General features: G+C 40.6%; 1 protein-coding gene across 4 annotated transcripts in view; it reads right to left on the bottom strand.

Annotated features, from left to right (window-relative positions):
* The window catches only part of MAP2 (microtubule associated protein 2), a 314,133-nt gene that overhangs the window by 53,768 nt on the left and 244,581 nt on the right, over positions 1–15,784 (bottom strand). For all 4 annotated transcript variants that reach the window (XM_083625909.1, XM_083625907.1, XM_083625908.1 and 1 more), the window contains 2 exons: positions 12,208–12,321; positions 8,557–8,634 (listed from right to left, as the gene is read on the bottom strand). In XM_083625909.1, coding sequence (XP_083482035.1) covers positions 8,557–8,634; positions 12,208–12,321 — 192 coding nt within the window. The remainder of the gene's footprint in view (positions 1–8,556; positions 8,635–12,207; positions 12,322–15,784) is intronic.

The following is a 15,784-nucleotide window of genomic DNA, read 5'->3' as shown; positions in this document are numbered from 1 at the left end:
ACACGTACTGGACACTGATGCAACATCATGGGATGAAAGGAAACAACCATGCTAAGCTCAATGTCATCTCAAAGGCACAATACACACATTTAATGCATTGGTCAACTTGAATGCATTTATTATGTTTTCTGTGGTGCCTACAGGAAGAGTAGTCCATGTCTTTCCACAAGGCAAATGAACCCAATAGCCAAAACAAGCACTTTGTTCCAAACACCTAAGTGATTAAGGATATTCTAGATATGAGTCAAATTTGCCACAGCATGTGTCAGAACCACATTATATAGTAAAAGTAAAAGAAACTGGGACAAAACTAGACATTCATCAGCAAGCAAGGCAGAATAAAAGAGGTCTCCCCTCCATAAAGCAAACAAACAAACAAAAAACCAAATCCAGAAGAATCTTTTTATGATTTGTTGAAATACGGGTTTGAAACTTTTGGGTATCATTTCATCATCCCATCAGTAAGCAAAAATGTTGTCTAATCACCAAAGAATAATGAAGTTAATGTATGCAGCCAGGGCATGTTTGCAATCCAAGGAAACAAACATCACTGCTTGCCCTCTCTTAGGAAACTTCTCCAACTTACCACCTCAGGCCAAAGTATAGTGATAGGAACAATCACATATGTCTGTTCCCAAGTTTGCCCATTTGGTCATGTGAGTTTGGTGAGTATGCGGGCTACAGTGCTTGCAAATGAGGCGCATGTTGGTGATGGGAACAAGATCCTTTCCTTGTTTTACCTTTCTGTGCTCCATCACTTCAGCCACACCTCTCCCCATCCTGGTTCAATTCCAGTTGAGTTTCCATCACTCGTATAGCTCTCTGGTGCAAAGGTTTGACTTCCACCCATTACTTTATATTTGTACAGGCAGACATCTGAACAGCAAATGTAACTGCATCCATCACATCAGGTATGGCCCCTAGGAGTATCTTTTTAAAGAGTTGCTCTTATAATCAGACCCTGCACCTTCCTCTACTGAATGATAACTTTATGTACTGCAGACACATACCATATAGGGGTTCCTACTTATTCCAGACTATTATCCCAGACTATTATAACCCAAGAACTGTCTTAGCCACTGACAAAAAACAGGCAGTATATAAGGAGCCACAAATGAATTCTTTTTCTTTAAAGATAACAAACAAATTCACTTCAACAAAGAGGTTAAGCATCACAATCTCCTCTTACTGAACAGTGGTACAAGTAAACTCATTATGTCACGCTTTGCTTTTGGGAAGACTAGAAACAAAGTTAAAGCTTGACTAAGCATCCACAAAGCTTGAAAGTTGGTATCTGGTTGAATGCTGTATTCAGCAGAGGTCCTCTTCAGCTGATCTTCCTTTGTAGCTTACTGTCCAGGATTTGCTCCAACATACAAAAAACCTACAAAAATTATTATTTTCACATTTCAACTTCCTCCACTTATTGCTAACACACAATGCAAAAGCAAACCAGAAACAGGTAATTGCTATTTTCAAGTGTAGTTCACGTGATCTAAAGACTTGCATGAGTGCACCCATTTTTCTCATTACTTTCCCAGGGGCAGTTCTGTGCACTGCCATTAGAGGGACGCAAATGAAGTTCCTTGATGCCACAGGTGACTGCTTCAGGAAAGGTGGAACTCAGAAGTTTCACAGGGTACAAGGACTTCACTTTGCTTTATCAACCTTTTTTATTATTCATTGTATAAAGTTATGATTCTATCAGTGCCTTTCAAGCTGGAAGCTATGCAGATTTCTTCACTCCCTCATCCACCCCCACAAATGAATTTTCATTCTAAACACAACACAAGTATATAATTTCACTTTAGGATGTCATTACCTTAACTGGTCAACGGCTTTTACACGGAGCAGTAAAAGCAAATGCTCTTCCATTTGCTCTTTATGTACGTGTCTGTACCAGAATAAAAGGTGGAAAGAGATGCTGCTGCACAGAGAGTTGCTCATCCTCTGCTAGTCCGCACACACAAAGTTATGTGTTTTCACTTCTAAGGGAGTGCCAGCTTTCTCCCCAACTTTTCACACTTTTTAAAATCAGCCTCCCCATCCATGTTTCCTATGCAGAGAATTAGAACTTAACTTCTTTTAAAAGAAGTAAAAGCTGAATTTGCAAAAGGACTCACTGCAGGGCAAGTATATGGAGAAGCTGTCTGCAAACCAATCTGTGGGCATAACCCCAAAGTCCTGGGTCAATGCCAGCTCCATTGGAATGGTGCTGAAGGTATATGAATTCTTAAGCAGATAGCTGAGAAAGGTGCTTTAGTTAAGATGTTCTAGCCCACCCAAAAAATGCCTGTGTGGCTTGCCTTTCCTTATAGAGACTTCCAGTACCACTTATGTAGTATGTAGGTTAGCCCAGTCCAAACTACTCTTCCCTCACTGCTTCCAATCCTTTTTGACAGACATCCTGATTCCAAGACTGTTCCCCCCAGGAGGTAGCAAGCAATCCTTCATGTATGAAAGCTTATTCCTACTCCTAGCTGGAGTAATCTACATGGGAGATACAGTTCAGTGAATGATGTGAGACCCAATGATGCTTTGCCATGGCCCAGAATGGCATGATTATGACAATCAAATTAAATTGTATGAATTTGCCTAAAATGCAGCAAAACAGCAACACAATAAAGGGGTCTCGATTTGTGCCTCTCTTTAGTTTGCTTTATAATGTTAAATTTTAAAGGTCATATATTGCTACTTAAGACCTCCACCATATGGCATAATTGCTGAAGAATGAAAATGTACTGGAAGTACATTTGAATGCGTTATATTTTAATTGTTGTAACAAAAAAATAAATAAATCATACAGCTCTTTTATCCATTGTAGTAGGTACTCTTTAAAATATATGCTGTAGCAAGACTCTTTGAAATGAATTGGGACTGTCCTGGTACAGCCTAATGATTTAAGCCTAGCTAGCAGAGAAATATTTTTATAGAAAGCATTTTTAAATTCAAGCTGCTGGATATCTGTTGCCAGCAGGGTGGGGCGAAGGGGGCTGGGGGGGAGATCAGAATACATTCTAATCAGTGTTAATTCTTTTAGAAAAAAAATAGCTCTTATCAATTTGTAAAACACTCACTGGTCTCAAAATCCTTCCTCAAAGACATAAATTATAAATGAAGATCTTGTAGCCTGGGTCCTTTTCCTTCAGCATTTTTATTCTTGCTTTTATACCTAAAGTGTGCACACTCCAGGCTTGATCTCATGAAGCAGACAAAGAGGAAGCTGTCTGTGCAAGGCAGCACCCAATCCCTTTGCCCAGCTCTGGCTGATTAAATGTATTCAACACTGCTCGGGGGGAAATCCATACCCTGAAAAAAAAATCCTGCTACAGTATTCTCAATGCACAAAATAGTTTTAATAAAATCGAATTAGGTTTCTTACCTCCTAGTGCTGTGCAAACAGACCCACTCATTCTTTTATGTAGGTGAAGCAAGTTATCAAAATAGAACAATGAAAGCTGCAGCAGCAAATCCTTCCCTCTTCTGAAACAGATTTGCCTTACAAACCTCTCTCTGTCTCTCTGTCTCTCTAATTTGTGTTTGCTGCTTGGTTGGCCACATCTACCTTTGTCATGTCTGCTACACTGTGATTTCCCACCCCGGGATGACTGAAGGAAATCACCCTCCTACTCTGGACTATGCAACCTGCTGACAAAATTACCACCATCAAAATGCTGTGGGGAAAGGAATGGAGTGTTAGTAGTCTCGTCTCCTGTGCTCAATCCAAATTCCACGCTAAGCAGAAGCATGTTCCCAAATGCTTCTAATGATGCAAATCAATAACCCACCTGTGTCTACTTCTCATAAATCCCAACCCAAATTCAATCCATGGCAGAGGTATGGGTTATGGTGCATGGGTTAAGTGGGGATACTGTGTGTTCTGCAGGTGTGGGAACATGAAGAAAGGACAAATGGCAAATAAGACTACAACAGTTGCACTTCCTTTGTAGCAAAGCTTTTCACAGGCATTCCGTTTGACCTGGGGCCCATGTGTGTATGCATGTGCACTCGCATGCACAGGGAGTATGAGGCACTAATGGAGAAGGACATGAATAGATGGGTGTGTTTTCATCAGTACTGAAAAATGCTCTGTACATGCCTCAATGCTGTATGCATGCAACAATCCCTGACACTGAGGAGAATGGGACTACCTCTGTCACAATGGGCAATGGAGTCCTGAGATGCCTGTGGCTCATGCTCACTGCATGCAGTTTTCAAAGCTATAGACACAGAGTAGTCCCACAATGATATAAATGGGACTAATTTAGTCATCATTAATTTCAATAGTACGCTCTGAGTAAAAGTTAGTTGATCATAACCCTAAATATAGATTGATTCACCAAACAAATAAGAAAGCAAGTTGTTTCGAGACAGAAAAAGAAATGAGCTTTGGCTGAACATGTTTGTTGACAACTCTCAAGTCCTTTTCTACAAAAATTAATAATAAAATAAAATAAAATCACACACAACACATAGATGCAGCACATTCAAATTATGATTACCCGTTAATGGTGAAGCACACAGCGTCTTGGACTATATGCATGATACTGCCAAAGTTAAACAATCTGAAGTTCCACTTATTTCAATGAAAAAGATTTACAGTACATTCCCACATTCTGTTTATGCTGCCTGGAAAGGCACTGTATCCTTCTGTCTGGTGAGCAGCGTCTTCTGTTTGCAGGGTGCTGAATGGCTGCATGAGCATGTTATCTTGAAATCGTGAGCACAGACTTAGTCCACGCCTGGCTAAGGGTAAGGTACTATGAGCATGCTGCTCTGTGATTGGTGAGAGTTAGTGCTGATGCTGTGGTTGCTGGGAGAAAGACTGTCGTAGCTGCAATGGTACTTAAAAGTAATGTTGTTTTGCTCTCAGTGTTGCGGCTGAGAAAGCAGCGACCACTTGGAAAGCTAGGACTATTCTGCCAGGCTAAAATACCTAGAAAGAGTAATTCCACGCTGAGCGAGCTTAGTGGGACATGCTTCTGCATAAACACGATTAAAATTATATTGCATTGTATTTGTTGACTGTCAACAGATTTTTAAAGTTTTGATAATCTGCAAATCTGTAAGTGTGTATGTTTGACTTATTCTTCAGCTTTCTTGGTTTTTTGTGATGTATGTTTTAATGGCCATTGGCTATGAATAATAAAAATCCTACTGATATTTAACTCTTCTATTAAAACAAAAGGGTTTTAAAAGTGATTAACTCTGCTTAGATTGTTATAACCTCTTATTTTGGGAGATTTGAATAAAAATGGTTGACTTGGCTGTTCAGCTGGGGGGAAAACAAACTTTTGAAATAATGTTGTTTGTTAACTTGAAAAAGCAAGCTTGAATGATATATTAACATACACTACTCAATAAACATATATGCACCATAGCTTCAGAATCCTGCACAAACATCAGCTTTTTGGTTAATTTTTATAACCATCATTTTCTCTATTATACAGATTTTTATAAAACAGAAATACAGTATGAATTGCTAGCTGTAGCACTCGGAGCAACATGATCTACTGAGTCACAATGACCTGGAGATGTTTCATCTCTTTGAAATACTAACACAGAGAAGAGGTGGCTGGCCTTAACATTAAGGTAGAGAGCCTTAACATTCCTGGAGATCAATCAATTTTCATTTTATACAAAATGAAAACCAGCAGAAAAGCGACAGCACTAACATTAATGACTACCACATAAAGCCAATTTTATGCTGGTATCTTAGACTATAATCAGCAGGTCTGGTGGGTTACCAAAAATGTTAAAAGGGTGCTTCTGAGACAGAAAGGTACCCAAACAAACCCTTCAATGTGGGATGTTCTATTTTCTCAAAGTGAGCACTTTAGATAACATGGGTACATCACATCACAAGCTCTGAATTGCACCAGTGCAAGCAATGTACAGATCAACGTAAAATGCTCACTCAGGGGCTCATCCACACTTACCACTCTTTCTTTCTTTCTTTCTTTCTTTCTTTCTTTCTTTCTTTCTTTCTTTCCCCCAGCTCTTTACCCGCAAAAACCTGCTCTCCGGTGCTGAACTGGAGTAAATGGCAATCTGCAGAAAACCTTAATTGCCATTTGCTCCAATTCAATGTTAAACACCAGGTGTTCCTGGGGAAAACAGCGAAAGAAGAAGAAGAAGAAGAAGAAGAAGAAGAAGAAGAAGAAGAAGAAGAAGAAGAAGAAATTGCTCTGACATGGAGCTTTCAAAAGTGGACCTGTGTCTAGAAAGTGCAGGGCAAAAAGTAAGTGTGGATGAGCCTAGTGCACACAGGAGTACAGTAGTAGGTAATGGTTTAGTCCTTAATTTTCACATTGATGTCTGACAAGCAAGTACAGCTGGTGGATCAGCATGCTATTTCCAGTTTTGAACTTCTTTAATCAATTCTCAAAACATAAAACTGGCTCCCACATTGCGCAGTACCAGGAGCGGGATGAAAGATGATTTTGTGATGAGTTAAAGCAATCTCAAACCACTAACATAGCAGAAACTTGACTCCTTTCAGTGGCATTAACTGAATAACAAGGTTGCATATTACAATTAGTACTTTCATTAAGAAGAAGGGTAAGGGCTCATATACACACAGTACAGCACTTATGGGTCCGTAGCCCTTCAAGTGCACAGTCAAGTGACTTAACACTCTGCATCATGCTAAAAGCTCCTTTCCTGTGGAAAGTCTGCCTGCAAAGGAGAAGTTTAATTACTCTCCTTAAGTAACATTTCACATACAGGAAAGTTTCAGTTTATGGCTATATGTATGTTTAAGATTATAGGTACATATACACTTATGAACCCAAACATGCATGCGGAAACATGAACATTCAAATATACATAGCTTCTTCCCTTCCACAGGGAAGTAGCATAGCCCCGGGAGGAATATATCATGTGTTTTTTCTGCACATGAAGCTCAGCTCTAACTTTTCATACTCTCTAACATCCATTAGAAGCAGAGACTATGACTACAAAGTTTCCCCAAAGTGTCACCTTAATAACATAATGAAGTGGTGGGTAACAGATGTGCAATATAAAATCAAGTCTCCAGTTACAGCCTATTGGCTGAAATAGCCTTTGTTAAACATGTGACTAAGAGGCCTCTTGATTTAAGCACATGTTCAAATTTCTTTGTCAACAGAGGTTTGCAGAGCTCTGTAGATGGGGGCTGCTGAAGTTAGGGGGTTCTACAATACAGGCCTGGGGTGGGGAACCTGTGGCCTGCCAGCTGTTGCAGGACTCCAACATCCATCAGCGCTAGGCACTGGAGCAAATGGCCAGGAATGAGAGGAGCTGCATTTCAACATTTAGAGGATCAACATTCCCCCCTTCCTGGCACAGGTACATCAAATTTATTCCAATATTAAATCTCACCAAATTAAAAAGAGCTTAGCACTTGGACACAAATTCATGGACCCACAAAGATATTCACAAGAATAATGATGGTTTGCAGTAAAATCTGAAAAAATGCTGACCCCAGGAGTCTAGTTCCGCCCCCCCAAAAACAAATCTCAATTTAAAAAATAGTAAGAATATTACTCATTTTATTATCAGGGAGGACTTGCCATTTCCCCCCAACCCCATGGCATGCTCCTGTGCTTTTAAAAGTTTCAGGTAAAGCATATATTCATTGGCTATGTAAAAATACAGAAAGAGAAAGAAGATATTGAACATCACGGTAGCATTTAATAACCTCAGAACAGAATTGCACTTAATTCGCATTTATCTTACGATAGTTTTTTACATTTATGCTGTTATGTTTTACATTACCTGTCATGTCTAAATTTAAAAGAAAACAGATATAAAGGAAGCAGAAAGAAAGATGGAAAGAAATTAATTCAAGAAATGAACCTTTTCCCAGCATGGAAATAAAGCGCTGGAAAAAGCTTTATTGTGTTTTGTCTTGAGGGCTGCCAGAATACATTGACATTCCTACTGCTAGCAGATGCCCTTTGCATCCTCTATAGTTGGGTATACTGGGTAGTAAGTATGTTTCCCTAGTCCAGAACTTGAGAGATTGCTGTAACCATTTTTCCAAGTTCAGCTTTTCTCATCGCAGGTAGTCAGTGATAAGAGAAATTGTACCAAGTGGAATTATCCTCTATCTGCAAGCCTTAAAAGCAGGGCTGTGGAACCAATGGGCTTCTTGATATTCTTGGACTCCAACTCCCATCAGCATGAGTCTGCCTGGCCAATATTGGCCAGGGGTGTTGGCAATTGTAATCCAACAATATCTAGAAGGCCACAATTTTTCCTGCCGTTTCTTCAAGGTACCAGAATCTTTTCAAAGCCATTTGGAATATCTATTCAATGGCGCAACAAAACTTGTATTCATGTTAATATACACTCCCAAATATCACCATAAGCATATATAGATACATACATAACAATGTACATATCGGTACTGCTTGTGCTTTACAGCGATGTGGAACTGCTAACTTGCTATTAGGGAAAATGCTCGCTGCCCTTTAAATTAATGCTGACAGGTCATCCTCCTACCTCTCTCATTAGGATTCCTGGGTTTCTCTCCTTAGAGATGGGCTCTGCAACGCCCAAGGGAATTCTTACCTTCTTCCAATGTTCCAGTCTGCTCTGAAGCTGGTGATGGGGGCGGAGAAGGAGGCAGGTTAGCTGTTTCTTCAACTGCTAAAGATTGAACAGTAAAAATGAGACACAACAATTAACTGCTTTGAGACCAGGTTATGTCAACTGGACAATCTATGCCAATGTTTCCTAACCTGGTAGCCCTGCCAGATGTTGTTGGACTCTCATCAGTCCAAGCCAGCAAAGCACTGGTTGGGGGGTGATGGGAGTTGTGGTCCAAAGCATCTGGAAAATACCGGGTTGGGGAAGGCTGATCTGCATTACAGTTACCTGGCAGCATATTATAACATTTCAATTGAGTTGGATCTAAGACTTGCATTGTCTTATACCAACAATAGTAACCACTCGATTCAGATGATGTAGCATTATGCTGATAATTCTACTGAAAGAGCTTATTGTTTTTGTTTCTTTAGTAAAGTTGTACATAAATACTAGAATGTTTTTTGTTTACATCAAAGCCGTTTGAATGATTGACCTGATAATTCTTACATGCCTTGAAGAAAAGCACATTCACAAGCCAAAAGCAGGAGGGGAAGAGTTTTTTAAATATCATTCAGGGGAGAAAGAACATCACATAGAGGTGCCCAACCACATATTTAATTCACTTACAGGTATCTGAAAGGATAAACGTATAATTGCTTACATAAATGATTAAATCCTATTTTCTCCGGAACCTACTTAATTTCATATTGTAACTGCTTAAAGGCAAATCTTGAATTTTTCCAGCTCAAGGCTGACCCACAGCTAAGCAGAAACCTTTACCACTAACTTCCTTTCCAATGCCCAACTGGAGTATATGAAACACGAAAGTGGGATAGTGACAAAACCACAGATACAGTGGGAACAAGACCCATGGAACATTTCCTAAACCTTCCTCTTAAAAGCCTGAGCATTTTTCTGCCAAAGTTAAGCATTAAAGCCCATTTGTTTCAGTGGGAAAAATCAGTATATTCTTAAGTCATTTTCACTGATCTCAGCAGGGCTTAAATAGAGAAATGGAAGAGTTGTGCCTATGCTTCTGAGTCGCTATACCTGATTACAGAAAATGGTTTTGTAACAGTGCATGCCTATTAGCAATTTCTTCAACATATCTGGGATGTCATGTAGATAAGTTAAGTCTTTATTAACAGTGTAAAAGTCAAAATCATTCTATTACAGAAGGTGGTGGTGGTGATACATTATACAAGTACATACACCAATGAATGTTCACATTCAAGCACAGAATGCATACTGTAGGGAAACCATTATTTGCTTATTTTGGTGTGTGCATGCAATGGCAGCTTTTACTATGAGGGCTCAGATATTTTTCAATGCAGTTCAGCAAGAACTTAAAACATGTGCTAAAGCTCCATTTGCTTGTTTGAACCAAACAATGGGTTGAATCTAATGGTGGCTTTGTGCTTAGAAGAACCTCCACATGCACAAGGCAAAGCACCCAATTTTCACTGGTTACCCCAACCTACTGCAGTCTTCTGTGCCATATCCAATACTGCCCTGGGGGGAAAGAACATCCCCCAAGTACAGCTTTTTGAGTTTTGCATTAGGTAGAACTTGGAATCGGAGAAAATTGTTTGAGTGAGTGCTTCTTGCAAGTGCAAAGCTACCATAAGATACAATCCGTTGTTTGTGCTAGCTATATAACCTTGTTCTGTATTCAACTGATAATTCAGGAAGCAATCCTAGGTCATAACCAGGATGAGTGGAGTCATTGCTCTTTCCAAAGCCCTGCTGCTCATGCTGACCAGAGTAGAGGATGGGGGCAGTATTTTTCTCCACAATGGCACAAGAGAGAAGCCTGGATCAGGCTCCTCTCTGGCAGCTAAACTCACTTGGCACCCAGTGGATCTTTCATTGGTCTTGTTCGGCCCTGTTTCGGGGCCTTATTCCTGCGGTAGCCTGTCAACAGCTCATGCTTGCAGCAGCTGAAATAGGCTCCTCCACATCAGCGGAGCCCCTTGCCACCCCAGCCTAGTGGAGCAGGACTACATCTTAGCTCTCCCCAGCAGCACAGGTCAGGAAACAGGATTGTTCTGTATGTAACCTTTTTATTCTGCCCTACAGAGAACTCTCTGCACTTTGAAACCTTGATGGTCTTCTGTCATCAGAAATGACCCTCATGCATTTTGCACCCTTTAATAAAACTGTGGGCAAAACATGTGGCTGAGCAAGAGGGAAAGACTTTTTGTAAAAACGTAGATTGACATAAAAAGGTTGGGTTGCTTTAAATGCTGGGGAAGGGAGGAGTACTCTAAATACAAACATCAGAATTTGAAACACAAATCTCAAGCATTAAGCAAAGATCAGGAAAATTGGATCAGGGAATGTTTCCATCTTCCCTCAAATGTTGCATGATACAGGGGCTACTTCCACATGGGTAGCTCCTGTCACTGCTCTTCTACTGTAAGCTGCAAGAAGAATTACAATGGATTTCCCACATGATCAGGAGTATTGCTCTACCCACTTATCTAGCTATCTATCTTTCTATCATCTATCTATCTATCTATCTATCTATCTATCTATCTATCATCTATCTATCTATCAATCATCTATCAATCATCTATCTATCTCTCTCTATCAATCTATCTATTTATCTATCAAGGTAAAAGAGTAAAGGAGCCCTGGATGGTTAAGTCCAGTCAAAGGAGACTATGGGGTGCAGCGCTCATCTCGCTTTGAGGCTGAGGGAGCCTGCCTTTGTCCATAGACAGCTTTTCTGGGTCATGTGGCCAGCATGACTAAACCACTTCGGGCGCAACGGGACACTGTAACAGAAGCCAGAGCACACGGAAATGCTGTTTACCTTCCCACCCTCTTTTCCACGATGTTTGTTTCCTTCCCTGTGCTGCACCCTGTCTTCTATCTCTTAAACCTTAACAAAACTACTATAATCTTTAATCCATTCTGTTGGTAATTTATTATGGTGCTCTAGCACTTCTTTCTCTGGCGATCACTCGTAGCCGAGTACTATAACACTACACTACAATAATGCTATATGATATGCTATTGCTTTTCCATTTTTTCAAATATACATATATATAGGTGGAAAAGTGCTTTAGCAATATTTAAAAGATTGATTTAAAAAAACAAAAATGGGGTAATAAAATGGCACCCAGCACAAATGTTATAAACAAAGTGTGTTGACTTCCTCAATGGGAACAACTCATCCTTTTTAAAAGACAGAAGACAAATACTGAAGACTTCTACACCTTTAGAAAGTGTGCTACTCTTCTATTCTGCAAAAAATGGACTTTCTGCAATCTGAGAAAAGATGGAAGAGCCACAGAGAAAATATAGGATGAGAATGCTTGGACACCAACATCATGTGGATGCCTTAGAGAAAGAAAGCGCATGAGGCACTGCAGTTTCCAAACTAAAAGCCTAGTGTGGAAGCGCCTGGAATTGGCAAAGCTTGTGACTTTCAAGCAATAAGCAGAATTGCAGCAAGTGATCATGTGGATAGAAGGCCTGCTCTTGAATAATGTGAATATGTCAGCATCTTAGCTCTTAAATTCTTAAAATAAATGAACGAGTAAATAAGAAAAAATCTAGGCCACAGCTGCAGTGCAAAAGCTTGACGTTTGTAACACAAAATACAGCTGAGATTGCTTGCTTTACCTAAAGGTAATGGTGCAGGCTGATCTTTGTGCTGGGCTTCTTGTTCCTGTTCACCTTTCAGGACTGCCACAGCTTCAGCTGTTACTACTTGGACTATCCTTGCGGATACTTCTTCTGGGACAGTAGTAAGATTAACAACAAGACAAACAAAAGCACATTAATGTAAGTGATATAGGGAAATATATATGTGCTTAAAAGGCACCCTGCATGAACAGTGATTACAGACTAAGATAGTACTTCTGAAATTACAGTCACCCTATTGCGTTCAATGTGTTTTGATCTACAGGTTTAGGATCCCTGCTTTCTTCTAAAATATTTTTCAGTAGATTGCTTAGACACATAATTTAGAAGGCTGGATTCTCACATGAACATCATTACAACAGGTGCAACCCCCAAGGGTGGAATGGCCATTATCCTAAGTTAGATAGAATAATAACCCAGCTACACGGGGCATCTACTATGAGCTGAAGGCTCTTCTGCATAGCAAGAGTACGCCTTCTATTTCTATTCAAAACAGCTATGTAACAGAAGAACTTTGTTCCTACTCCTAGCAGAACATCTGAGTTATCACTTCTTGTAGAGAGAAAAACATTCTGGATGGAATATGGGTGAGTCAACTTGGGATGGGTCAAGAGCCAGTTCAGAGGCTTTTAGTGGGTCTAGGGAGCATATTGTTGTCTTTTGGCAGGTTTTGGGGTAAGGTCTCCAACTGATTTTTTAAAAAAGGCGTTGCAATTGGCAATCTTGCCCTCCACTTGCCCATTAGATGGATAGATGGCTTTTTACAAAGGACTCCACCCCAAAATCCACCAAAAACTACATGGTGCCATCCTCATTCCAGAGGCCTTTGCCCCCAAGACCCAAGAAGAAACCAGAATATCTGAGTTCCAGGATTGACAGCCCTATATGTGGGGGCAAAGTTCAGTGTGAAAACCACCTCATCAGCTAAAGCAATTAGTGTGGAGGAGGAAATATCAGGGAGGGAAAACACTTTTCCTACATGCTTTCCTAGCTAAAGACCCAAAAAGCACATACACACACAAGTTGGCCAGGCAGTTTGTTCCTGATTGTTTAAAATGTTCAAAGATTGAGGTGGCAGGACCATTGAAAGCTAGTCCATTGACCAAGCAACACCATCTCTATATTTGAATCCCCACACACTTGATGAACATCAGGTATAAAGGCAGTGCCATTTTTCTCATCCGTGTGTGGGGATTTGAGAAGGTCCAGTGAGAGAAATCTTAGGTTCTGAAGAAGCCTAAATTCATCAGCAACCAAGCCTTCCAGTAACATCCAGTTCCTAGCCTCGCTTTCAACCGTCTCATTCCATCCTTCCACTTCCCATGCTGCTGCCCGTTCAGCTGCACCTGACCTGAGGTCTGCAGGAAGGACAAGAAGCCTGAAACCATTTCCAATTGCTGGGTCATAGTTGGGGCTGGTTTTCTGGGTTACCACCTAGCAAGTAGATAAGACCTATTTCTCATTTGCAGTCCCCTTCTCCTGAGCAAGTTGTCCTAAGCAGCCCACAAGACCAAGGCAGGTGGAGAGGTAAGCTACAGGAATACACTTCCTTTATCTTCTCAATGACTAGAGTCATTGAGTTAGGATTTCATTCCTTATAAGCCTCCCCTACTGCATATCTTAAAATCAACCATGGTCCTCAGTAATTCTACTAAAACTAACATCTCTAGAGACACCTGAACATGTTTTACACTGTTTAAACCATCCCCTCTGTTTTCTCCTTTGCTGCTGTTTTCTGCCACTTAGAAAATGGTATCGAAGGAGAAATATGCCAAAACTTTGCTTTCAAAATACATTCCCAATATACAAAAAGTTCAATAAAAGATGTCAATTTGACCCACACAGTGCTATAAAATCACATCATGCAAGTTTTTATGAGCAATGGGAGGGTCTGCGATAAAGTTTAGAGCCACATTCTGCTTGGACAAATGGAAACACCTGAGAAAGTGCTTTTGCACAAGAGTATGTCTGTCTCGGGACGTGGGTGGTGCTGTGGGTTAAACCACAGAGCCTAGGACTTGCTGATCAGAAGGTTGGCGGTTTGAATCCCCACGACGGGGTGAGCTCCCATTGCTCGGTCCCTGCTCCTGCCAACCTAGCAGTTTGAAAGCATGTCAAAGTGCAAGTAGATAAATAGGTACCACTCCAGCGGGAAGGTAAACGGCGTTTTCGTGTGCTGCTCTGGTCCGCCAGAAGTGGCTTAGTCATGCTGGCCACATGACCAGGAAGCTGTATGCCGGTTCCCTCAGCCAATAAAGCAAGATGAGCACCGCAACCCCAGAGTCGGCCACGACTGGACCTAATGGTCAGGGGTTCCTTTACCTTTACCTATGTCTGTCTCACTAAATACCCACTTACCCACCCAGCTGCTCCACACAACCCCCCTCCCCAAAATGTGAGGCAACATTGGGGTGGGAGGGCTACAGCTGCTGACATTATCAGTGACATCCCTGTCTGTGAGCAAAATTTCTGCTTCCACATGCTGAGGTTGGATCAAAGCCAATAAAAATAGATGTCACCGATATGCTTAATGCTATGGTGGTCACCATCAGTATCATCATATTAAAATAGCTGATTAAGATCGAAGTACATGTTGTGGAACAGAATATAAAAATGGCATTATCACTTGTCTTAGCTGCTGGATTGGCAGTAGGAAGTGTATATTTACCTTAGTTCCTGGCATTTAACATGTACTATTGTTTTATCTCACAACTGGCAATAATTTAGTATTGTATTGAATTATTTGTAGGGGGACAGTTGATAGCAACAGAATTTTATTGACTTCAATCAGCAGAGACAAAAGTGTCAGATCAACAGTGTGCCCAGAATCTGCCAAGCAGAGATCTGTACAGCTGCCAAGTCACTCTATAGTAGTTCCAAACTGCTGTTAATAATTCACGAATATGTTTGCAAAAATACTGAGTGGGTGAAAAAGAGACAATATCTAGCAGAATGACTCATCTGTCAGAGATGTCTGGTGGGAGCTTAGGCTGAAGGGCAGTGTATAAATTCTCTAAATAAATACAATATGACCACTTGTATTCCTCATCCTTTTTTTAAAAAAACAACCTGTTATATATTAGATTTTATTTTTCAGTTTTGCAATTTAATATTTATTATAAACTACCACGTGTGCAGAATATAACTGTTTCAAAACATGTGCCTTTGGGGCTCTATTCACTATCAAGCTGAGTTAAAGGTCTTCTTGCTAACCTTTATGACCCTGAACAGCTTAGGGGCAGGCTGCCTGGGAGAGAGCCTCCCTCTTTACAATCCAACTCATTCCCTGAGGAGGTGACACTTCTAGCCATGCAGAAATTAATCTGCAATAACTCGAGTAAGGGCCTTATCTGCAGTCGTCCTTTTTCTGTGGAATACCTTTCATCTATAGATACTTCCAAATTCTGGGTGAACCTTCGTGGTTTGAAAGTTCAATTCAACCTTTGTAAAAAAAAACTCCAACCAGTTGGATCAAATATTGAACACACCTGAACTGTTTCATAGCAGAAACCCGCTCCTTATCCTTCCATCACCCATTCAGATACACTCCTCATGG

This window comes from Podarcis filfolensis (assembly GCF_964270895.1).
Source record: "Podarcis filfolensis genome assembly, chromosome: 1".
Lineage (NCBI taxonomy): Eukaryota > Metazoa > Chordata > Lepidosauria > Squamata > Lacertidae > Podarcis > Podarcis filfolensis.
This window is presented reverse-complemented; position numbering and strand designations above follow the sequence as displayed.